The sequence below is a fragment of the Triturus cristatus genome, chromosome 8, assembly GCF_964204655.1.
Source record: "Triturus cristatus chromosome 8, aTriCri1.1, whole genome shotgun sequence".
Classification (NCBI taxonomy): Eukaryota; Metazoa; Chordata; class Amphibia; order Caudata; family Salamandridae; genus Triturus; species Triturus cristatus.
The window spans coordinates 1261291987-1261318143 of NC_140591.1; the positions used below are offsets into that span (position 1 = coordinate 1261291987).

The following is a 26157-nucleotide window of genomic DNA, read 5'->3' on the forward strand; positions in this document are numbered from 1 at the left end:
TGATCAACCCTCTCTTTTCAAGTCCCCTGTTGTAAATAGATTCCTCAAAGGCTTTACTCATCTTTTCCCTCCTACTCCTTTCGTAATGCCACAGTGGGACTTGAACCTGGTTCTTACATATTTAATGTGCGCTCCATTTGAGACTCGTCACAACTGTCCTCTTCGTCTGCTGACTTTAAAGACTGCTTTTCGGGTTGCCATCACCTCTGCCAGGAGAGTGAGTGAGCTCCAGGCTCTTTCTTGTAAACCTCCTTTTTTATCTGTCCATCCGGACAAGGTTGTGCTCAGAACATGTCCATCCTTTCTGCCGAAGGTTGTCACTGCCTTTCACATCGGGCATCACTTTGCCCACCTTCTTTCCGCATCCTTCCAGAGAGGGAGAGGCTCCACCGTTAGGACCCAAAACGTGCGCTCTCGTTTTACTTGAACCACACACAACAGTTCCGGGTGGATGACTCTTTGTTGGCTGCGTTGGCACCAAGAAAGGTCGGGCTGTACACAAGCAGACTATCTCCCGATGTGTTGTCTTGTGTATTAAAGCGCGATATTCTCTGGCTAAGAAGGAGCCTCCATTGGGACTGCGCGCCCATTCCACCAGGGCGACGGCAGCCACTACGGCATTGGGACGTGGTGTCCCCTTACAAGAGATCTATCTGAAAGAAACACGTTAGTTAGATTCCTCACCTTAGAATATCCCCAGGCGTCAGACTGGATCCGGAAGATTTTTCGTCAGCAATACCCCTTGCGCGTCGCTAGGCGTCGTCTGCGGCTCCGCTTCCGTCGTCGGCGTCGTGCGCCGGAATGACGTCCTCGGTGTACTTAGACGCCGCCCTCGCGCGCTGACGTCAGTTCTTCTTTTTTCCGCGCCAGTAAGCGCAGATCCGGGAGAGCTACCCCTTTAGTCATTTTTTGACTAACTTTTTCGATCCTTTTTGATCTTGTCTCGACTCCGGTGCCGGTAGGATGCCTGGTTTTAAAGCCTGTGCTGACTGTAGCCGCTTGATGTCGGTTACGGACCATCACCGCCGGTGCCTTTACTGCTTGGGCCTCGACCACGACGCGGAGTCGTGTTCGGACTGCAAGGCCCTGACCTCGAAGGCTAGACGGGAGCGGTCCTGTAAGCTTCTCGAGATTCGCCACTCGGCTCCGCGCCCCTCTCGATCCCGGTCCAGGAGGAGGTCCAAGGATCGGTCGCGGAGCCGCAGCCGACGTCATCATCGGTCGTCGGGATCCAAGTCTTCGGGTTAGTCGAAGCACTCCAAGAAGTCCAAGAGGCGACACCGCTCTTCGGACTCCCCTCGCCGTTCGCGCGACTCGGCCGAGGGTCAGGGTGGTTCCACCCCCGCGGCTCCGGCGGAGCCGAAGGCGCCGCGCAAGTCCCCATACCCACCGGTCCCTGGGACTGACGCGACGCCGGCGGAAGTCAGTGCCTTCCTCTCGGCCATGAGGAGCCTGGCTCCGCCGTCGACGCCCGCTGGCGCGCCTTCGGGCCCCGCGGACCCGACTGGGCAACCTTGCCTGCCGGCGGCTCCGGCCCCGGCGCCGTTGACGGCTCTGGCCTCGACGCCGCAAGCGCCCAAGGGACCCGTTCCCGAGTCCACGCCGGTCGACCTCGTCACGCCTCCTCCGCCGGCGTCGACACCGGTACCACCTCCGACTCCGCTCGGCGTCGAGCCCCGGTTCAGCCCCGGTCCGGGCCCGGCGCCGATACGGCGTCGATGGACGCCGCGTTCGGCGCCGCTGGACGCCGCGTTCAGCGCCGCTGGAGACACATTTTGTCTATCGCCCGGCTCCGATCCTTCCTCCTGCATACCAGGAATCGGATGATGGGGACAACTGGGAGGGATCCGAGGATCCTATGGCCGTTCAGGCTCAACTGTCACAGGACTGGGCAGATGAACTGGGGGAGGCCAGTGGCCTGGATACCTCTCCAGACACTGGATTCATCTCTCCTCCGACTGTGGCTTCGGAGGAGGGTGCTGCTTTCTCTGTGATGCTGCGCAAGGCGGCCGCAGCCCTTGGGCTCGAGCTACCTGCCGTGGCTGTGAGGACGAACGTCCTCACTGAGGTGCTTCAGTCTGCAGCAAGCTCCACTGAGCCTCTGCTGCCATTCAATGAGGCCCTCACTGACGTTCTGCAGGGCACCTGGTCCAAGCCCCCCACAGTTCCTCCTGTGGACAGGAACGTCGCCAGGCGCCACCGCCCTGCTCCGGGCGACCCTAGTTTTCTGTCCCAACACCCTACCCCCGAGAGTCCGGTTATCCAGGCCTCTACCTCCCAATCCTCCTTCCCGACCGCTCCGCCGGACCGGGATTCCAAGAGGCTGGAACAGTTTGGCAAAAAGCTGTTCTCCTCCCTTAGTTTGGGCCTGTGGACTTTGAACACCGCCTGCCTCTTGGACCGTTATTCCCACTCTCTGTGGGATGCGGTGGCGGACGTGCTGCCCCTGTGTCCGGAGGAGGTCCAGACACGACTTACCCAGGCTCTGGCCGATGGGAGGGATGCAGCGCGACATGCTATCAGATGTGGGCTTGACACTACGGACTCGCTGGGTAGGGCGATTTCTACCTCAGTGGCGCTTAGACGTCACGCCTGGCTGCGGTCCACGTCCTTTTCGGGCGATGTCCAGAGCACCCTCATGGACATGCCCTTTGATGGCACTCGCCTTTTCGGCGAGAAAGCGGACAGTGCGCTGAATCGCTTTAAGGACTCCCTGGCTACGGCCAAGTCCTTGGGCCTCTCGGCCCCGCGGTCGCAAACTTCCGCTTTTCGCCCCTTTTGTGGCCAAGTAAGGGGTGCCTCCTCACGTACGCCTAGCCACCAGCCGCAGAACCAACCTGCGCGCGGTCGCGGACGTGGTTTCCGCCGAGGCGGTTCTGGAGGACGACTAGGTCAGCCCACATCCACCCCGGCAGCATCCGCCTCAAAGCCTTCCTAGTCCGAGCTTTCAGGCCCATTCCACGCCAGTGGGCGGCAGAGTTCGCCATCACCTGCTCCACTGGCGGTCCATCACATCGGACAGGTGGGTGCTGCAAATCGTCCGAAGGGGCTACTCCCTCCCCTTCGAGACGACCCCTCCAGCCATGCCACCGCAGCACCACCGTATCTCGGGGGATCATTTGCATCTTCTCCACGAGGAAGATTCGGCCCTCTTGGCCAAGGGGGCCGTCGAGCGCCTTCCGAGCCCAGAAGTAGGTCGTGGTTGTAATTCCCTCTACTTCCTGGTTCCCAAGAAGGGCAAAGGGGGCCTACGCCGTATCTAGGACCTCCGGAACGTCAATGCCTTCCTCCGGAGTGATGGCGGTGGTCGCAGCTCATCTGCGCAGATCAGGGGTTCCAGTCTTCCCCTATCTCGACGACTGGTTGTTGAAGGCGGGCTCGCCCCAGACAGTCGTCTCCCACCTCCAGACTACTGCGGATCTCCTGCATTTGCTGGGATTTTCCATCAACGTGCCGAAGTCACACCTGAGTCCCTCTCAGGAGCTCCTCTTCATCGGAGCGGTTCTCGATTCGGCGCAGTTCCGGGTCTATCCGCCGGAACAGCGGGTTCGGGATATACAGGCCCTGATTCCCATCTTTCGGCCTCTATCCTGGGTTTCAGTCAGGCTAGTGTTGCGGCTTCTGGGGCTGATGGCCTCCTGCATCCTACTAGTGCATCACGCCAGGCGGCGCATGCGGGCTCTGCAGTGGGACCTGAAGTTTCAGTGGGCCCAGCATCACTGCAACCTGTCCGACCATGTCTTGATCTCGGAGGGCACTGCACAGCAGTTGCAGTGGTGGCTTACGGACCGCGATTGGGTCAAGGGCAAGAGCCTCTCCCTTCCCCAACCGGAGCATGTCGTAGTGACGGATGCGTCCCTCCTGGGATGGGGTGGCCATATGGGAGAGGCGGAGATCAGAGGCCTCTGGTCTCCGGCGGAGTCTCGTCTCCACATCAACCTGTTGGAGTTGAGAGCGATCCGACTTGCACTGAAAGCCTTCCTTCCCTCTGTCAGGGGAAGTGTCGTGCAGGTGTTCACCGAGAACACCACCGCCATGTGGTATTGCAACAAACAGGGCGGGGTGGGGTCGTGGACCCTTTGTCAGGAGGCTCTGCGCCTCTGGACGTGGCTGGAACACCAGGGCGTCACCCTAGTGGTTCAACATCTGGCGGGCTCTCTGAACGCCAGAGCAGACTAACTCAGCCGCCGGTGCATGATGGATCACGAATGGCGTCTGAACTCCGAAGTGGCGCAAGGTCTCTTTCAGCAGTGGGGAGAGCCTTGGTTAGATCTATTCGCCACCGAAGAGAACGCGCAATGTCAGCAGTTCTGCGCGTTGGAATTTCCAAGGCGGCACTCGCTCGGCGACGCTTTTCGTCACGAGTGGAGTTGCGGTCTGTTGTACGCCTTTCCGCCTATACCACTTCGGCCCAGAGTGCTGAAGAAGATCAGGCGCGACCGGGCCCAAGTCATCTTGGTGGCTCCGGATTGGGCACGAAGGTACTGGTATCCCGAGCTACTCAGTATGTTGACCGATCCTCCGATACGTCTGCCCCTTCGGGAGGATCTTCTGTCGCAGCAGCAGGGGACGGTCCTCCACCCGAACCTGTCCAGCCTCCACCTCCATGCGTGGAGATTGAGCGGCGGCAGTTGATGCCATTTGACTTGCCTTCTGAAGTCTGTGATATCATTCTGGCAGCCAGGCGTCCCTCCACAAAGACGGTATACGCCTGCCGGTGGAACAAATTTGTGGCATGGTGCACAGCAAAGGCTGTGGATCCCCTTTCCGCCCCTCTTTCTGAGGTTCTCCTCTTTCTTCTTTCTTTGGCCCGGCAGGGCTCTGCCCTGGGCACCTTGAAAGGTTATCTTGCTGCCATCTCTGCCTTCTTGCGGCTTCCTGATCAGTCTTCTCTTTTCAAGTCCCCTGTCGTTACACGCTTTCTAAAAGTCATTACTCACACGTTCCCTCCTGTCCCTTTTGTAATGCCTCAGTGGGACTTGAATCTTGTTCTCACATTTCTAATGTGCGCTCCCTTTGAGCCTCTTCATAATTGTCCTCTTCGTCTGCTGACGCTTAAGACTGCTTTTCTGGTAGCCATCACCTCGGCTAGACGGGTGAGTGAGCTCCAGGCTTTATCTTCAAAGCCTCCTTTTCTCTCTGTTCATCCAGACAAGGTTGTCCTTCGGCCTCGTCCCTCCTTTCTTCCGAAAGTGGTGACCCCCTTTCATCTTGGGCAGTCTGTCACCTTGCCCACTTTCTTTCCGCCTCCGCATCCTTCCAAAGAGGAAGAGAGGCTCCACCGTCTGGACCCAAAACGTGCGCTCTCCTTTTATCTGGACCGCACAAAGCAGTTCCGGGTGGACGACCAACTTTTCGTTGGATACGTGGGTGCTAAGAAGGGGAAAGCTGTGCACAAACGGACCATCTCTCGGTGGGTCGTTTTGTGCATCAAAATTTGTTACTCCTTGGCAAAAAAGGACCCTTCTGTTGGGCTCCGCGCCCATTCTACTCGGGCCACGGCGGCTACTACTGCTTTGGGACGAGGTGTCCCTTTGCAGGACATCTGTCAGGCGGCAACGTGGGCTTCGCTACACACGTTTGCCAGGCATTATTGCCTTGACAGCCAAGTCCGGAGGGATGGCTTCTTTGGCCGTTCTGTCCTCCAGGACTTTCTGGTGTTATCTTGGTTCGCAGACCCACCACCGGGGATGGTATTGCTTGGGTATCTATTCTAAGGTGAGGAATCTAACTAACGTGTTTCTTTCAGATGAACAAGTTACTTACCTTCGGTAACGATGGATCTGTAAGAAACATTAGTTTAGTTGGTTAGATTCCTCACCGACCCACCCATCCTCCCCGTTCTGCGAACTGACATCTAGGGTTAAGGTTATCCTTTTCAGGCCCCTAGATTTTCTTTTTGGCACCAGTGTCGGTTTTTGCATGGCTCTGCGTTCCTGGCGCGGAAAGCTATGTACAAGAACTGACGTCAGCGCGCGAGGGCGGCGTCTAAGTACTCCGTCATTCCGGCGCACGACGACGCCGACGACGGACGCGGAGCCGCAGACGACGCCTAGCGACGCGCAAGGGGTATTGCTGACGAAAAATCTTCCGGATCCAGTCTGACGCCTGGGGATATTCTAAGGTGAGGAATCTAACTAACTAATGTTTCTTACAGATACATCGTTACCGAAGGTAAGTAACTTGTTCGTCAGGCAGCTACGTGGGCCTCGCTGCAAACTTTTTCTAAGCACTATTGCCTGGACAGCCAAGTCCAGAGGGACGGCTTCTTTGGCCGTTCTGTTCTCTGGGATTTCCTGGTGTGATCTTGGTTCGCAGACCCACCACCGGGGTTGGTATTGCTGGGGTGTCTATTCCAAGGTAAGGAATCCATCACTATATGTTTCTTTCAGATGAACAAGTTACTTACCTCCGGTAACAATATATCTGTGAGAAAGATTAGTAGTGATAGATTCCTTACCGCCCCACCCATCATCCCCGTTGTGCAAACTGATTTCTAGGGTTAAGGTAATCCCTTTCAGGGCCCTAGTTTCAAGGCACCAGTGGTCAGTATCTTGCATGGCTGAGCGTTCCTGGCGCAGAAAGTCGTGTACAGAACGGACGTCAGCGCTCGAGGGCGGTGTCTAAGTAGCTACCGCGACATCATCTCTGCGACCACGACGCCAACGACGGACGGGAAGCCGCTCGACGCCACCTTCCGACGCGCAGGGGTGCTGCTGATGAAAACTTTCCGGATCCAGTCTGACGCCTGAGGGTAATGCTAAGGTAAGGAATCTGTAAGTAACTAATGTTTTTTACAGATATATCGTTACCAAAGGTAAGTAACTTGTTCATTTGGAACAGACTCCGATAATGAGTATGGTGCAGGAGAGTTTAGGCAACCATACCACAAAGAGGCCCTGCCACTGTGTAAACAGCTTGCATTGCAATAGTTTTGCAAAGGGCAGCCAAGGTTTTTGACATTCAGATCTCCACCTTGGAGGTCAAATTTACATTCTGAATACACTCAGTCCGCAGCTGTGGAAAGAATGATAACCTAGCACAACCCCAATTATTCTATTGTGTAGATGCCGGCCACAGGTGCTTCTTCAACTGGTATACAGCTGCTTGAAATACAACTGCAACCTAATGCAGACCAAGTTTGTTCATCAAAACTGGGAAAGGCACACTGCCATCAGTCGTTTGTGATGAGACCAAACGTCTTTCTTTATTCTTCGTTTTAAACATAACTTCATAGACACAGCCGACGCATTTCATTCCTTTACAAAAGTGGAAGTTATACAGAGCAAACAATCTTGTCATATTTTATTGCAAACCCAGTTTTTTGTCCTCCGATATGTTGTGTTTCATATAACACTTTTGATAATGAAGCTAAAATCAATCATTACAAAAGATCATGAATTCAAAATTCATGCCATTAAAAAAATGAGTTAACCCCTTCCATGCTGCGCAGATTCCGCCGCTGTGCTGACGGAATCTTGCGCGGGCGTGGTCATGACGGAACGGTTCCGTCATGAGCACAGCTCAACCGTGGCTCATGACGGAACCGTTCCGTCATGAGCACCGAAGGGGTTAATTACAATGTTCTAAACACTAACATTTAAGTTCATTCTATTTAAGCTAGCTTGATAAACTCTACGTAAATACAGTGGGGAATTCATAAATCTATCAAAGTCAAATGAAACATCTATTTTAAGATCAATGGGCAGAGTATATTACTGTATTTGAGCGATTGTAAATAAAGCCAAATAGTACAAGTGTGTGTACATATAAATATATATATATAAATCTATAGATATATATATATAGATTTATCTATATCCGTTTGGTCTACCTCCTAAATACTTCACCATTTCCAAATTGTTTTTGTCTAGGTCGGTCATGTATCAGAAATGAGGCAAACTCATGTGGTCAAAAACATTCCATTTGTTTACTCAGACCCACAACCATTCAGTTAATATTGTGTTTTTTTATGTATTGGGCCCTTAAAACTGCTAAACAAGTTCCTCCCCATCTCCTAATCACTTTCAGTAGCTGGGCATGTCATACTGGGCAAGCTTATACGATCCAAAAAGAATCACATTAATTATCTTAAAAAAAAAACCTCAATATGGTTATGGACCATACAAAAATTCAGTGTGCATGGCATCCTCGTTCGTAAAGAGTTGCCCATGTTTCTCCGATCTAAAATGTCCCATTACCCATTTTCTGACTTGGCGCAATTATCATGTGAAACCGAACACACAACATAACTGAGATTGAAATACTGAGATTTCAATGAAATATGACAATATTTTTGGCCCTGAAGACGTTCCTCTTATTGTAAAGGAACTAAACGGGTTGGCTGTGGCTATGTTGTTTTATATAATGAAGCATAAAGAAAGATATTATTCAACCACTGGGACATTTGGTCGTCCTATCACAAACGATTGACAACAGTAATCCTTTCCCCATTTTGATGATGGGACTAATGTTCTGGCCGAAATTCTTCAACTGGGGCAGATGATTATGAGGGCCTCACTGACACTACTGGGGGCCTGGGCCAACCCTTGTTCTTGTCCCCGGTGACTTGCCTGAAAGCACAGCGCCATCGTCCTGCCCTTGACAACACCACTTTTCTGACTTTCTGACTGATAGTGCAAACGTCCACCAGCAGACAAACTCAGGACATTCCAGACTAGCCACCACCCCCACACGCGCTCACACACACATGCGGGCCCCTACTCTCACGCTGTCTGGGACCCTAGATCAAGTCCTCCCAGGTGTCCAGAAGATCTTCGTCCAATACTAAACCAAGCCCATTTAAGATGGCTGTGACACTGCTAAATATACCATCTGCCAGGATGTTACGAATTCTGTTGGGCAAGCCATTGGTGCATGCGTCGCTATCTGTCACCATGCCTGGTTAAGATCTACGGATTTTCCCAGGCGATGTTCATTCGTCCCGTATGGACATTTCTTTTGAGGGGTCTTCCCTTTTCAGGGAAAAAGTGGACTACTCTGAAGCATTCAAAGAAAGCAGGGACGCAGCACGTTCCTTGGGTTTTTCTGTTCTGCCACGCCAACTGAATCAGCCTTTTCAATGTCTCTGTGGCTCCGGCAGGGGCATCATGGCCCAGGTCTGATCTACCCTGGAGACTGGATGGTGGGCGCTTGACCTGTTTGATGTTTATTTTCATATCCCCATCCTGCAGGCCCTCAGGTACTTTCTGGGTTCATGGTAGTATAGGAGCATTTGAAGTTTGCTGTGCTCCCTTTTTGGCTTCACTCATCAACGCCTCTCTGATGTTACAAAAGTGATGGCAGTGGTCGCAGGACATCTTTAGAGGTTGGGGTTCTCAGTCTTCCTCTACCTCGACGACTGGCTGCTGAAAGCAGGCTCGTCCAAGGCAGCTGGCTCCCTTTCAGATGTTCCCTTTCCTCTTGACACTGTCTGGTATTTTCTTTTAACCACATAGTAGAGTCCAGGGCATTAAGGCTATGATCCTGATCTTTCAGCGTCAGTCCTGAATTTTAGTGAGGTTGACGGAGGCTACTGGGACTGATGGCCTCCTGCATCCTGCTGGTCAAAGTGTGCCAGGTGCAAATGTGGGCTCTGCAGTGGGATCTATAGGCTCAGAGGGCCCAGCATCAAGAAAGCTCTTCGATCACATCCAGATCTCGGAGGAGACTGCAAAAGACCTGCAGTGAAAGCCTTCCTGCCATCCATCAAGGGAAGGCTGGTACAGCTGCTCATGAACAATACCACTGCAATGTGGTACTGTAACAAACAAGGCGGGCGGGGTGGTGAACCCTGTGCCAAAAGATGCTGCCCCTCTAGAAATGGCTGGAAAATCAAGTTTCTGAACCTTGTGACGGGATCTTTGAACAAACTTAGCTGCAGACATTCAGTGGATCACGAATGACAGTTACACCCAAAGGTTTTGCAAGGTATTTTCTGTGAATGAGAATACACAATGTTAGCAGTTATGCACATTGGATTTCCAAAGGTATCTGTCTCTCGGATAAGCCTTCTGCCTCAAGTGATACTGTATGGCTTCCTGTTGATACCCCTCCTGCCCAGTGTTCTGACAATTGGATCAGGAACGACCGGGCTCAAGTCATTATAGTGGCTCAGGATCTGTCCTCTGATCAGGCTGCCCCTCTAGGAAGAGCTGCTGTCACAGAAACAGGGCATGACCTGTACCCACCCCTCTGCATTCTTCTCCTTCATGCATGGGGATTGAGCTGTGTAAGCTGAAGACCTTGGACCTGCCTCTGGAGGTTGTTGATGACATCTTGGCAGCCAGGCATCCCTCAACATAGTCTTTATACGCCAGTTGTTGGGATGATTGTTGGTTGGGGCGATCCATGACAGATACACCCCCTTCAAGGCCAGGTTATCTGATGTTTTGTTGTTTATTCTGTTTGTTCTGTCACTCGCCCAGCAAGGCTTTGTTTTGGGCACCCTTTAAGGTTACCTTTCGGCCCGTTCAGCCTTCTTACGTTTGCCGGACCCAACCTCATTATTTAAATCACCTGTTGAGATGCGTTTTTTAAAGGACTCCACGTTTATTTTCTATTTCTCCCTTTGCGATGCCACAGTGGAACCCCAACCTGATAATATTTGATATGTACAAGCTTTGAGCCGCAGCACAGTTTTCCCTTGTGGCTTCTTCTTTTCAGGACAGTGTTCCTCATTCTCATAACAGCATGGCCGGTGAGCTCCGAGCACTCCAACATCCTTTTTTTCCAAAAGTAGTGACGCTGTTCCACGTTCGTCAAACGATCACCTTACCGGCGTTCCATGCTCTGCCTGTTCCTTCTTAGAGGAGAACACTTTTATATCGATAATATCTGATAAAACGGAGTGGGCAATCTGCTCTTTGTGGGGATCGTGGTAGAGAATGGCAAAGCCATGCAGAAAATGACCATCTCGCTCTGAATTGTGCTCTGGATCAAGATCTGCTAAACAAAGGCCAAGAAGCAGCCCCCGGAAGTGTTACGACACATTCTACCAGAGCTTTGGCTGCTACGACTCTGTTGATGCGAAGTTCCGGCCGCTGACATTATTAGGCGGCTACGTGGACGTCCCGTAGTGCACGCTGAGGTGCTACTCAGTGTCTAAATCCAGTCTAATGCCTGAGGAAGTGTTTAAAAGATGAGGAATCTGGTGTAAGATAGGCTCTACCAGAAAGAGGTTTCATGAAGGCAAGTAACTTGTTCATTGGAGCCAGATAGCTTCCGTGATTGGCGGTAGCCAATTGCATCTTATTGCCCTATTCTTTGATTTCTTGAAAATCTATAGACCTCTACGACGACATTACGTTTTATGTGGCATTTGGAAAGCACAAACTTCGCCTTTGAGTCTGTTGTGCAGGATCAAAGGCAGAGATGCAACATTCAGGATCTTAGATTTGTTGGCAGTTGCACTCCTGAAAATCAGCTGACTGCTAAATGGTCCTCCATACATGCCTCTGTCATATGGCTGATGCCAGATGTGGCAGGACAGTTTTTCCAAACCTTTTTCTATTGAATCAATTTTCCATTTTAGTATCCCTGCCACCAGCTACTGTGCCTATTTTTGTCATTACTCAAAAGGATACTGGTGGTATTGTGAAGATTTGTATGCAAGAGCCATGTCAGCATTCCAGTTAAATCTGTTTATTAATGTTAAAACAAATTGTGGGATCCTCTTACCCAGGGAAAAAGAATACAAGAAAATTATTTAATAATGAATGCGTCTGTTGATAGAACTTGTTTTCTTGCATAGTGATTGTTCAGTATTAAAAAGAGCCCTAAAATGTTAATATTTCTTTCCAACAGGTCGAGGTCTTTGATCTTCTTTTTGTAACTAAGGAAAGCAATTTTGAGAAGACTTACATTGTACATTGCCACGACTGTGCACGTAAGATGTGTAGAGGCTTGGAAACTTTTGTGGTGCTAGAACAATACAAATTGGAGGACCTAATGCAAATCTACGACCAGTTTACAATAGTAAGTGAAGGCAACCACTGAGTCCATGGAAAGATGCACGTTAGGGCTGAATTATCAATGCCATTTTTGGTCTCAGGAGCACAGAAAAGTATTTTTTTTTCTCTTATACTCTAAAGTTAATTTAGGAATGGGTTAGCATTGGTATGTAAAGCACAGATTAGACCAGTTGTGCTAATGTATTGTAAAGTGCAGGATTGTGATAAAGGCCACTTTCTAATTCTGTATTGTGTGGAAGCTAAAGGCCCATTCATCAAAGTGACAAAATACCAGCCACTCCCAGTGAACACTTTGTATAAAGTGTTTAACATTCACTATGATTCCAAACCTAAATGTATAGATTCGGTTTTAGATCTGAGAGTAGTAGGATTGTTTGGAAAGGCTTTTAGTCGTATAAGCCAAAATGTTGTTTTTAATACACTAAAAATTTTTTATTTTTTTTCCTCAGGCTCCTCCATTGCCATCCTCCTCATCCTGACATTGTTCCATGGACAGTAAATGAAATTGTTTCTGATATTCAGGAAGTAATGAAGTTCTGCACCACTTTTATTTTTTAAGGATTTTTTGCTTTCCCCACAAGGCTGCTGGCTGAAAGCTGTGTCTATGCAACCTTCCATGTGCTGAGTGTCAACCACCTGGACAAGAGAAAGTACTTCTCCTGTCCACGAAGGACTTTATTGAAATTATGCTGATCCAGCTGTTCTTCAAAAAATAATTCCACGTTTTGTAAATATCTGACAAAACTGGCAACAATATACAAACTACTGACTTGAAGACCACCGTTTTTGTATTTCTCATTTTCTTTGCAAATTTTTCATCCATTTCTTTTTTCACCCTCCACTACCCTTTCATCTTACCCTTGGAAAAAGTACTAGCTTAGTTAGTTATTTCTTTATAAGATAGATGAGAATTTTAAGTCTTCTCTGGACAACTTTTTTAAATGTGAAAATTAGGTGGGATAATTTTTTTTAAAGCTTTTATGTTTTTCTGTCTTGTTTTTGAAACCATGATGGTCGTTACACTTTGGTTTCCTAAATAAAATAAATGTAAAAAAAAAATTAACAGCCAAGTCACAAAGATAAATGGGTTGCACATAGACTAAGGAATAAATTTCAGATTTGTGATTTTTGTTTCTAATCTTGATGTAAATTTACACTATTTATAAATACATATTTATTGCTTGAAAATATTTGTGTATGGAATGCTGTTATTTTTTCCAGATTACCTGCCATTGAAATTTTAAGGAGTTGTGTAATTTCAGACACTTCTCCTTTTACATTTTCTATATGTAAATAAAACTGCTTAGCATTGTACAGAAACTTTTATTAAAATTGTTTAATGTTTAAAGAGTTTCTATTGTTTGAGTTTTAACAAGAATCTATGTACAGAACCCTGCCTTGTGTTTTTTCCCCTCAACTGACTAGATTTATATTAATATATATATAAATATATATCTGCAAGTGTTTATAGTTCAAAAGATTTATATTTTCTCATTGAAGGTGTTTGTAACGTATATGGTAGATTGGTCTCTACTGTAAAGTATAGCTTACATTTCTTTTTTTAAATTTCTAACTATATACATACATATATAGTATGTATCTTTAAGACCCTCGGACTGTTCTGTCAAATTACACTCATTGCAATAATAAACTGTTGCTTGAAAAATATAGCAACCCAAACTACAGCATGGTTGTAAGTAAAGTAATGTAGATATAGATATTGGATCTTAAAGGATCGCTTATGTTAATCTTCGTTGGTGTTTGAATACTAACTAGAATACATGCAATAGTGCTACTTTGTTTCATTTTCAGTACATTGCATTGACCTTTTTTTTAAGGAACTTTTGCAGCACTGCTAAATGTTGTAAAATTATTGCCATCACAAATTAACTTCTTTGATTCTTTAAGTAGGAAATAAGGGTATGGCTTAGCAATGAACACTACTTATCTGTGGTAACCATCTTTCTGGTGAGTAATCTGTCTACGCGCAGACTCCTTACCTCATGAATCCTCCTAAACAGCAGACTGATTCTGGAAACTTGACATGGCTATCCAGCACCAGCAAGTGGCTCTTTGGCAGAGTCCTTTCCGGCTCCTGACCTAACGAGACACCACAGAGCCATAAAAGACACCACCTGATGTGCTGCTTATAGTTCCCATCCCTTTTATCCATGCTATTCGAGGTGGAGACCGGACTACCAAAAGAAGCTGCAGTCCAGTTTAGAAAATCAGTCCGAACCAAGTTGCTACAGAGCATCTACACCTCTGACTCAGTAGGCGGACCGGGACCCTGGAATCTGCAGGTAGTGCCCAACAGAAAAGATAGTTACCAAAGGTAAGTAACTTTTCATTTTGATCGATACTTCTACCTGCGGATTACGCACCTCAAAAATCAATACCTCATGAAGCGGATGTGAGGGACAGTGAAGATGAACAGTGCCACAGGACAAGTCCGAATCCTCAAACCCTGGCAAGAAGCAGAATATGCCCAAAAATGCAAAGGCAAAGCCAGAGGTCATCTATAGAGGAAGAGCAAAGTCACCTGAAAGTAAAGTACAAGCACCTGGGGGGGAAACCATCTTAGCCTCAATGTACTGGGAAGATGGAATCGAACACTCATCTGGCACAAAAACAGAGTACCAGCTGAAAACTTTTGCCACTAAAGTCAGCAACCTGGAAAGAAGAGTCACTGGTACAGAAGTCTCAAACAATGCAAGGGTTCATGGTCATTCACATCCTGAGAGAAACACAATACCAGACCACAATAGGACCTACAGGAGCCAACCACTGCCGCAGCTAAGGGTAGGCATGGGTGAGAGTGTAAGGCAAGAAAACAGTCTTGTCCCAAAGCATGGCTTACCGATTAGCTGGCGAAAATGCACCACTATTTCTACTAAAACCACAGAGGGAATACCAACCGGGCATTACCAAAACCCCAGCATCGAGGATAGGTAACACTTTAAAAGCCTGCACCAGGCATCTAACGAGTTGCAAACCTGGGACCGATGGTTAAGAATGCAAGCAAGCTCGGAGAGCCAAATGTGAGGCAATGAGTCTAACCCAAATTACATGTACAAAAGCTGAGATGTCCTGGCAGCCCCCATACTCCGAGAAGACCCTCACTTCCATAGGACAGTTGAACCTCCAAAGGCAAGCAGATGGGCAAGAATGCTGAAACACCCAGCAGAGGTAAGTGTCTGGGTCCAGCAAGAGCAGAAGACCTGCACACTGCTACATGGTAAACTGTTGCTGGAAGCCAAGTAGAACCAGGTCAAAGATCACCCATGCTAGGAGGAACCACACATCCAATCTGCCATGGACAGCCCCGCCAAACACCAGCAAGAGTGTGTACCAGAAAAAAAGTAGAAGACAGCCTAATTTCTGTGCTAAAACAGTCACTAATTGGAGCAGAAAGGGTTGGCTAATGAACTAAACCATCAACATGATCCACACTCTGCTATGCGTGAACCACCCCCGGAGGGTAATCCCACTGTCCAGTGGCATCTGGTCACCCAGACCACAGATCAGATTGTAGACAACAGTCACAGTGCCTGGCAAACTGAACAGCCGTTAAGAATGTTCATCCCTGATGCTCCAAAAGGGAGCCCTCAGATCTACCATGACTGTTCATTGTACATAGAACGGTCCAATCACCAAAGGAGGCAGAAAAGGGAAAAGGCCAGCTGAGACACTACTGTCCTAGATGAAATGGGAAGTGGTCCGGACAAGGACACACCCTGCAGAGATCATACTGAAATGCAGTGTCCCAACAGCAAGTTATGGTGACATATAGGGCATCAGCTATACCAACAACAAGGTGAATGTACCACCGAAAGCAGCCATTGCCAGAAGAGTCAAAGGGCGCAACAGCCATGCACTTGAAAGCAGAAATGGTAACGGCTTGCAGGATTAGAAAGATGCTTAAGAAAAAGAGGTGCCAGCCACCCTTCCAATATCAAGGGTGAATCGCAACCCGGTGTACCACTGGGAAACATCTGGTAAACAACAAAACAAGACACGCCAATGAGATGAACCATCACCATAGCAACAGGGTAGAAAACGCCCATAAGGAACTAAAATTAGATGTGTCAACAGTATGTAACTAGAAATACCAAGAGTGGCTGCCAGGCAATGGGAGGAAGAAGATTAACCACAAAAAAACCCTGCCTACTGAAGGGTGCAAAAAGATAAACCAAATATGCACCACTTCTCACAACCAGTGCACCTTGGCACATAGTGGCTGAAGACGAGAGTAGAAATAATAAGGTGGGAGGTGAAGATCTGAACTAGAGAAATTGTACCGCACACAGGAACCGCCAACAAGGTTTCAGATGAAGAATAACCTGACTAGGATTTCTAACAACAAGTTAGTCTCTACCATAAGCAGAGGGAAGTAGAAGTGAAGAAAAGAATGTCCTCAGAAGAGAGATTTGAAGACCAGTCTAGGTTGAACTCCAACTCTGAGACCAAATCACTGTCACACCAGCACCTTGGACAGGGGAGCAGGAAGTGGAATTGAGGACATCATCCCTGGCTTAGAAGCTAAAAAAAAAAAAAAGTGACCCAGGCTACGGCAGCTGGACCACACCAACAAGGTCAACCCACTGTTGTTAAGACCTTTGAGGCCAACTGACACCAGGGTAAGAATCACTAGTGGAAGAAAGGCCGAAACACCTTTAGGCACCATGGTCTTCAGAGGTGCGCCACAGAAGAGTAAAGGAGGGTGGAACATTTTCAGTGAAGTATGGATACATACTGCCACCTGAGTGGAGTCAGCGTAGGGAAAGCTGAAAGAACATGCAGCAGTAGTGGGCACAGTACCCGAACTGAGCTGAGTCTGTGTTAGGTGCCAGAAAGACAGTAACGGTGTTGGAAGCACACTGCCTCACATCCTAACACAGTTTGCCCCTTTTCATTATTGCAAATGCAGTACACAATTAGCACGTACTTCAAAACAACTGTAGTTTTTCACCAAAGTTGGTGCAGATAGTGCTGTAGTGAGGTACATCTCTAGACACACGTGTTTGTGGATTTTGTCCATAAGTAGAGAGCAGCGAAACTTGGTGGAAAACTAAAGCAACTTTGAAGTAAGTGTGCTACATTTACCAGAATGCAATGAGGTGAAATGTGCTGGGATGAGAGGCAGTGTGCGACCTCCCACCTTGGGTTTAAAAGGCTCCCTTGAGCCAATGGGTTGACTAGCTCACCTGGGATAAACCTGTCTGCCTGTGGAGTGGTGCTGTAACCTGTGAAGACTTGGGCAGAATTTCAGCAACCCCGAATGACTTTTCTCTGCTCTTTTCTTCTTCAGCTCTCTACTGATAAAGGGCTAAAACCCAGAAACCCATGCCTAGCGATAACAGCACTACCTGCACCAACTTTGGTGAAAAACTACAGGAACTCTGAAGCATACTGCATTTACCAGAATTTAATGGGATGAACTGTGCTGGGATGGGAGGCAGTGTGCTCCCTCCCCCCTTGTGTCCAAGAAAGACACGGTCAACTTCTGTGAATGCAAGGACCGACAAGAGGCCTGCCCTGTGAGCAGGAGCCATGCCAGATAAAGCGATTTATAAAGCACATGGCTGCTTCAGCAGAAGCGTCCCAGCGCTAACCAAATCGAAGCTACCAGAGTAAACAGGGCTAAAGGAGGCAGAACTACCTAAAAAACTAACTTTTAAGGCTTTTGCTAAAGGAGAACTCTGTCTTAGACTGTCGAAGATCCAAAGGGAGGGAGTTCCATAGCTTGGAGGCAGGAACACTAAAGGAACTTCCCCCAATGCAAGCCTTCTTGAAAACGGGGACTTGTGTCAAGGAGGATGCTGCAGATCTCAGCTACCTAGATGGAAGATAAGCTTTGTTGAAGGCCCTGTAGAAATAACACAGGGCCCTGCAGGATGCACGCTTCTCCACCGGAAGCCAATGCAATTTGTGCAGGTCTACGCCCTTCGATGTTCGTCTAGGGAGACTCAACAGCAGCCGAGCCACAAAGTTTTGAACACAGAGTCTCCTCAGCCGTGTCTGGGAGACTCCTAGATACAAAACATTACTGGTTTCCTCGCTGCCTCAGGCAGAAGCCTGATGATCTTTTTTTAGCTATTTTAACAACCCGAAGCCCTTGCCCGCCAAGGCCGTGAACTGGCTGTCAAATGTTCGATTCGCATCAAACCGAATGCCCAAGATCTGATACAGACAGCTAGCTACAGATTCCTTACCTTTAAACTTCCAAGCATCAGGCTGGATCCGGAAGATTTTTCTCAGCAGTCTCGATTCCCAGTCCAGGTCTTGGTCCGAGAGGAAGGTCCGAGCACCGCTCCAGTGAATCGGAGTTCTCTTTGTCGAAGTCAGGTAGGATGCACCATTAAAAAACGCTAGAAGTCGAAGCGTGCTTTGACTTCACCCCGCCTGGGCGTAAGGGACCTCTGCGTTTGAGGCCCCACTTGGCGGAGCGGTTGCCTGTGTCGGCTCTTCATTTCCCTGCATTTCCAGGTCCGGGAGTGACCACCACCCAGCTTAAGAAGTTCTGTGACGCCATGTGCACTATATTTGGGTAGCCTGATCCTGCTGGAATGACTTTGAGCCCCGCAGGCTCAGATGATAGAGTACCACCCTGGGGTACCGCACCTGCGGCTCCAGCTCTAGCAAAACGGCCTCCGATTGGACCCATTCCTGGGTCCTGACCCGCACCTGTGCAGCGACCTTTCACGTTGCCGCGTCCAGCCCACCGGTGACTCATCCCCGGTCCTCATTCCTGATGACACTGAGCCGGTCAGGCATCCTCCGACACTGAGACCGGCGCTGAAGGAGCCGTAAGGCTCCATGCTGTTCAACCTGCCCTATTCTGAAGGGTTAGGGATGGATGAAGAGGGTTGGGAGGGGAAGGAGTATCCCCTAGAAATTCTTCATCTACAATGTATAGGCTGGTACTCGGAACTGGGGGAATCCAGTGGTTTGGACACCTCCCCAGACTCTGGCATGTTGTCTCCACCTACCCTGACTACGAAGGAGGGGCATCATTTGCTATGGTGGTGCGTAGGGCTATGGAGGTCCTGGACCTGCAGCTCTGTACTGTGGAAGTCAAGACTAACGTCTTGACAGATGTCCTGCAGCCAGGGGTCTCCAGCTCCGAACTCTTACTGCCTTTTAATGAGACCTAAACGGATGTCCTTCTGGGCACCTGATCTAAACCCAGTACAGGGGCTCCTGTGAATAGGAGGATTGCCCTCCACCATGGCCCTGCACCGGGCTACCAGCTTTCCTTCACTTCCCACCCCACAAAGCTTGGTAGTCCAGACTTCCACTTCCCTTGGCGTGTTTCCTTCCGCACCTCCGGACATTGAATCTGGAGAGTTTTGGAAAGAAAATGTTTTCTTCTACAAGTCTGGAATAGCGGTTGGTGAACACTGGATGCCTTTTGGGCCATTATTCTCATTCAAAATTGTACAGGTTGCGCAAGTGCTGCCCAGAGTCTCAATGGAGGAACGGGCTCTACTCTGCCAGTCTATTTCAGACGGGAGAGATGCAGCAAAGTTCGCTATCAGATGTGGCTTGGACATGACAGACTCGCTATGCAGAGCGATTTGCACGACTGTGGCCGTATGTCGCCATGCCTGATGGAACATCTGGTTTTTCGGTGGATGTGCAAGCTGACCTCATGGACATGCCCTTTGATGGCTCTTGTCTCTTTGGAGACAAAGTAGTTGCTGCCCTGGAGCATTTCAAGGATTCGCGAGCCACGCCCAAGTCTTTAGGTCTCACTACGGCCCCCAGGGCTTCATCCACGTTTCGCTCCTGTGGGGCAGTAGACGCAACACACCCCAGCCTCGTGGGTCAGGAACACAGAAGTCGAGCCAAGCCACCATCCCCTCCTCCGCCGCAAAAGCTTCCTAGTCCGATCCTCCAGGATCACTCTTGGCCAGTTGGTGGCACAAAACGGCATCACCTCCACCACTGGCAAATCATCCAGTCGGACATGTGGGTGCTGCAAATAGTCCGGAGGGGCTACTCCCTCCCCTTTAAGACTACCCCTCCTTCTATGCCTCTAGCATGCGATCGGCTGACGGAGGATCATCTTGCCTTGCTCCGCGAGGCAGTCAGTGCTCTCTTGGCCAAAGGAGCTATAGAGCGGGTTCCTGGGCCCGAAGTAAGCAGTAGTTGCTATTCCCACTACTTCCTGGTCCCAAAGAAGGACAGAGGCCTTTGTCCTATCCTAGACCTCAGAACCATCAATTTCTTCCTCAAAAAGAAAACAAATCAAGATGCTCACCCGTGCTTAGTCCCTGTCTGCCTTGGACCCAGGAGACTGGATGGTAGCGCTGTACTTGCAGGATGCCTACTTCCTTATCCCCATCCTGCCTGCCCATCATCACTACGGTGGGCCATGAGCACTTTCAGTTTACGGTGAACCCATTTGGCCTCACCAGTGCCCCTCGGGTGTTCACGAAGGTGATGGCGGTGGTTGCAGCTCATCTGGGTTCCAGTTTTCCCCTATCTCGACGACTGTGAAGGCGGGCTCATCCTAAACAGGTGTCTCCCACCTCCAGAAGGCGGTGAACCTCTTGCATTCACTGGGGTTCACTATCAACGTGCCAAAGTCGCACCTGACTCCCTCTCATTCTCTTCCTTTTATTGGGGCGGTGCAGTTTCTGGCCTATCCTCCCGAACGGCGAGTCCAGGATATTCAGGTTATAATACTGATGTTTCAGCCTCTATCCTGGATTTTGGTGACACTGACTCTGAGTTTGTTAGGCCTCATAGCCTCCTGCATTCGCTAGTGATCCATGCACCGTGGCACAAACGGGCTCTGCAGTGGGCACAGCATTGAGGAAATCTCACCGCCCTGGTTCAGATTTCAGAGGGCACCACGAAAGATCTTCAGTGGTGGCTGACGGACCGCAAGTGGTTCAACGGCAGACACCTCTCCATACCCCACCCAGATCTCACAGTAGTGATGGACACGTCCCTTCTGGGGTAGGTTGGCCATCTGGGAGAGGTGGAGAACAAAGGACCTCGGTGTCCGGCGGAAGCCAAGCTCCAAATCAACCTGCTGGAGCTTCAGGCGATCCGACTGGCACTAAAAGCCTTTTTGCAGTCAATAAAGGGAAGACTTGTTCAAGTGTTCACAGACAACACTACTGCCCTGGGAGGAGTGGGGTTGTGGACCCTTTGTCAAGAGGCTGTGCGTCTCTGGACATTGCTGGAACATCAGGGCATATCTCTGGTGGTTCAACACCTACCAGGTTCCCTGAACGCCAGGGCGGACAAACTCAGCTGCCGGTGCATGATGGATCACGAATGGCGTCTTCTCTCGGAAATGGTGCACGGTCTCTTTCGGCAGTGGAGAGAGCCTTGGTTAGATCTGTTTGCCAATCGAAGAGAACATGCAAAGTCAGCAATTTTGCGCTTTGGAGATTCCAAGGCAGCACTTTTTGTTACGAGTGGAATTGCGGCCTCCTGTACGCATTTTCGCCTCTACCATTTCTGCCCGAGAGTACTAAATAAGATCAAGCGCCACCAGGCCCAAGTCATTCTTGTGGCTCCGGACTGGGCACGAAGTCTGGTACCCCGAGCTCTTGGGCACAGCCATCGATCTTCCGATCAGACTGCCTCTTCGAGACTGTTTTCTGTCGCAGCAGCAGGGGACAGTCCTCCACCCAAAACTATCCAGCCTCCACCTTCTTGCGTGGAGATTGAGGGGCGACAGTTGACAGCTTTCGACCTTCCTCCCAAAGTCTGTAATGTCATCTTGACAGCCAGGCATCCCTCCACTAAGTTGGTATACCCTTGTAGATGGAACACATTTGTGGCATACTACACAGCAAAGGCTGTAGATCTCCTTTCTGCCCCTCTTTGAGGTTCTCCTCTTCATTTTATCTTTGGCCCAGCAGGGCTCTGTTCTGTGGGCTCTTAAAGGCTACCTTTCGGCCATCTCGGCCTTTCTGTGTCTTCCTGATGAGCCTTCTCTTTTCAAAACTCAGATTGTAAATATATTTCTATAGGGCATTACTCACCTCTCTCCTCCTCCTTTCGTAATGCCCCAGTGGGACTTGAATCTTGTTCTTACTTGCCTTATGTGTGCCCCTTTCGAGCCACTACATAATTGTCTTCTTCGTCGTCTTACCTTGAAAACCGCTTTCCAGCTTGCCATCACATGTGCTCTCAAGGTGAGTGAGCTTCAGGCGCTTTCCTCTAAGCCTCCGTTTCTTGCAGTTCATCCGGACAAAGTGATCCTTCGCACTAGGCCCTCTTTCTGCCCAACGTGGTTACCTCTTTCCACATAGGTCAGACCATCAAATTGCCCACCTTTTTCCCGCCTCCGCACCCTTCCAAAGAGGAGAGACTCTACCGTCTGGACCCAAAATGAGCGCTGTTCTTCTACCTTGACCATACTAAAGATTTCCTGGTGGATGATTAACGCTTTGTGGGTTATGTGAGCGCGAGCACAAACGTACCATCTCTCGATGGGTTGTCCTATGCATCAAACTCTGCTATTCTTTGGAGAAAAAGAAACCTCCAGTAGGACTGCGCACCCATTCTATGAGGGCGACGGAAACCACTACTGCCTTGGGATGTGAAGTCCCTCACATTGATATCTGCCAGGCAGCCACTTTGGCATCCTTGCACACGTTCCCCAAACATTATTACCTGTGTAACTAAACTTCACAGTTGAGTGGGTTAGACGGTTCAGTTGCTGGATGAGAGCTGGCATTATGATGTTGGAGTTCACAACGGCTGGCAGAGACACGTATGAATGGTACCTTTTCAGAGATTGTTAATGCGTAGATCTGAAAGAGACACGTTGCTGATAGATTCCTTACCTTAGAATATCCCCAGGCGTCAGACTGGATCCGGAAAGTTTTTTCGGCAGCAGTACCCCTGCGCGTCGATAGGTGGTGACCACTGCCCTGGGCCGGGGACATTTGTCAGGCAGCAACGTGGGCCTCGCTGCACATGTTTGCCAAACACTATTGCCTGGACAGCTAAGTTCGGAGAGACGGCTTCTTTGGCATTTCTGTTCTCCAGGACTTTCTGGTGTGATTTTTGGTTCGCAGACCCACCACCGGGGTTGGTATTGCTGGGGTATCTATTCTAAGGTGAGGAATCTAACTAAAGCGTTTCTTTCAGATGAACAAGTTACTTACCTTCGGTAACGATATATCTGTAAGAAACATTAGTTAGTTAGACTCCTCCCCGCCCCGCCCCACCCATCCTCCCCGTTCTGCGAACCGATATCTAGGGTTGAGGTCATCCCTTTCAGGGCCCTAGAATTTTTGGCACCTGTGTCGGTCTCTTGCATGGCTCGGCATTCTTGGCGCTGAAAGCTATGTACAAGAACTGACGTCTGCGCGCGAGAGCGGCGTCTAAGTACTCCGACATCATCCCGGCGATCACGACACGGACGCGGAGCCGCAGACGACGCCTAGCGACGCGCAAGGGTATTGCTGACAAAAAATCTTTCCGGATCCAACCTGGGGATATTCTAAGGTGAGGAATCTAACTAACTAATGTTTCTTACAGATATATCATTACCAAAGGTAAGTAACTTGTTCGTCAGTGGCGGACACCCACAACGTCTGTCTCTACTGCCTGGAGCGCGACCACGACTCCCGGGCCTGTATGGACTTTTTGGCCATGGCCCCGAAGACCTTGAGGGAGCGGCGCCGGAAGCTGTTTGAGGTCCGGCACTCGTCCCCGCGCCGTTCACGGTCCAGGGAACGCTCGCAGGGCCACAATCACCGCTCCTCGGGCTCCAAGTCTTTATCCTCGGATTCGGGTAAGAGACGTCACAAAAAGAAGTCGAAGAAGCGTTGTCGCTCTCCGACGTCCCCCTGTCGGTCCCCGGATGCGGATGAGAAGGACAGGGGTCCCGTGTCAGGATCCAGTCGGTCCCGGGGCCACAGGATCCCGCGCCGCTAGCTCCGGCCACCGCGCCACAAGTTCCCGCGCTGCCAACTCCAGTCCCAGCGCCGCCCTCGGCTCCACCCCCGGCGCCGCAGTGGATACTATTTGTTCCGCCCCTGCCCAGGTTCTCGGACAATTTTTTCCCTACCTGGGATCCGCATTGGGACACGGCACCGGCTTGGCCCCGCCCGGCGCTGTTCCTGGCGCCGTTTGTTCCTTCCCCGGACCCTGCCCTGCCGCTGCAGTCTGTTCCACATGCGGCGGAGGTGGAGGATGACTGGGAGGGGCCTGAGGACCCCCTTGCTCATCAGTGTGACAGGACTGGACGGCCAAGTTAGAAGAGGCCGGCGGACTTGATCTCTCCTCTGACCCGGGGTTTGCCTCTCCTCTGCCTACCATGGAGGAGGGCGCTTCGTATACGATGGTGCTTCGTCGGCCCGCCGAGGTCCTCCACCTTGATCTCCCTACGGTGACCCTAAAGACTAATCTCCTCACTGAGGTGCTCCAGACGGCGTCCACTTCGCCGGAGCCCCTGCTGCCATTTAACGACGCCCTCACTGACGTCTTGCTGGGCACTTGGTCGCGGCCAGCCACAGGGGGCCCGGTGGACAAGAATGTCGCCAGGCGTCCTAGCCCGGCACCGGGTGACCCTGCCTTTCTGACAACTCATCCTATGCCCGAGAGCCTGGTCATCCAAGCTTCGACGTCCCATAGTGCCTTTCCCACAGCTCCGCCGGATAAGGACTCTAAGAAGCTGGAGCAGTTTGGCAAGCGGTTGTTCTCTTCGACCAGCTAAGGGCTGCGGTCAGTGAACACCGCCTGCCTATTGGGCCGCTATTCCCACGCGGTGTGGGATGCCGTTGCACAGGTGTTGCCTCAGTGTTCTGAGGAGGCCCAAGCTGTGCTGTATCAAGCTGTTGCCGAGGGTAAGGATGCGGCTAAGATCGCCATTCGGTGTGGTTTGGACACCGCGGACTCACTAGGTAGAGCCATTTCTACGACTGTGGCGCTTCATCGTCACTCCTGGTTGAGGGCTACTGGGTTTTCGCCATATGTACAAATCTCCCTCATGGACATGCCCTTTCATGGCACCCGTCTGTTTGGCGATAAGGCCGACAGCACGCTGGAGCGTTTTAAGGACTCTCGGGCTACGGCCAAGTCCTTGGCTCTTTCTACGAAAAGCCCAGCCACTCCTGGTTTTCGTTCCTTTCGTGGCAACGGCAGGAGCACCCAGGCACGTTCCTTCAGCAAGCCTGTGCAGAACCAACTACAGCGCGGACGCGGCTTCTGCAGGGGCGGGTCTGGGAATCAGCATGGGGATCAGTCCACCTCCGCCCCCGCTGCTTCTGCCTCCAAACCTTCCTAATCCGAGCTTTGTGGAGCACCCCACGCCAGTGGGTGACAGGATCTGCCATCACCGCCCCCACTGGCGCGCTATCACATCGGACACGTGGGTGCTGCAGATCATCCGCAAGGGTTACTCCCTTCCCTTTCAGTCCACCCCACCAGCCATGCCACCTCAGTACCACTGAATGTCGGCGGAACACTTGGCGACTCTCCAGCAGGAAGTTACGACCCTCTTGGCCAAGGAGGCCATCGAGTGCGTTCCGGAAGTAGGGAGTGGTTGTTATTCCCACTACTTTCTGGTCCCCAAGAATGACAAAGTGGGTCTGCGTCCCATCTTGGACCTCCGGAACGTCAACCGCTTCCTTCGGAAGGAGAAGTTCAAAATGCTGACTCTGGCTCAGGTCTTTGCTGCCCTTAACCCTGGAGACTGGATGGTAGCTTTGGAGGACGCTTCTTTTCACATCCCCGTCCTGCAGGCATTACCTGCTGTTCACGGTAGGCCACAAGCATTTTCAATTTGCCGTGCTCCCCTTCGGCTTTACCAGCGCCGCTCTGGTGTTCACGAATGTGATGGCGGTGGTCGCAGCTCATCTGCGCAGGTCAGGGGTGTCAGTCTTCCCCTACCTCGACGACTGGTTGTTGAAGGCGGGCTCGCCCCAGGCAGTCGTCCACCACCTTCAGAGACTACGGCTGAACTCTTGCTTTTGCTGGGGTTCTCCATCAATGTGCCAAAGTCGCACCTGAGCCCCTCTCAGCAGCTCCCTTTCATCTGGGCGGTTCTGGATTCGACGTTGTTTTGAGTTTATCCTCCCGAGCAGCGAGTCCGGGGATATTCAGGCTATGATTCCGATCTTTCAGCCTCTATCCCGGGTTTCAGTCAGGATGACCCTCCGGCTGCTGGGCCTGATGGCCTCCTGCATCCTGCTGGTGACGCATG

The 26157-nt window shown here is 50.5% G+C and overlaps 1 protein-coding gene across 3 annotated transcripts in view; it reads left to right on the forward strand.

The window, feature by feature from the left end:
* The window catches only part of KDM6A (lysine demethylase 6A), a 1084836-nt gene extending 1071516 nt beyond the window's left edge, over positions 1-13320 (forward strand). For all 3 annotated transcript variants that reach the window (XM_085622961.1, XM_085622962.1, XM_085622963.1), the window contains 2 exons: positions 11806-11976; positions 12422-13320. In XM_085622961.1, the coding sequence (XP_085479087.1) occupies positions 11806-11976; positions 12422-12451 (201 nt within the window). In that variant the 3' untranslated portion in view covers positions 12452-13320. The remainder of the gene's footprint in view (positions 1-11805; positions 11977-12421) is intronic.
* Positions 13321-26157: the final 12837 nt, after the last annotated feature.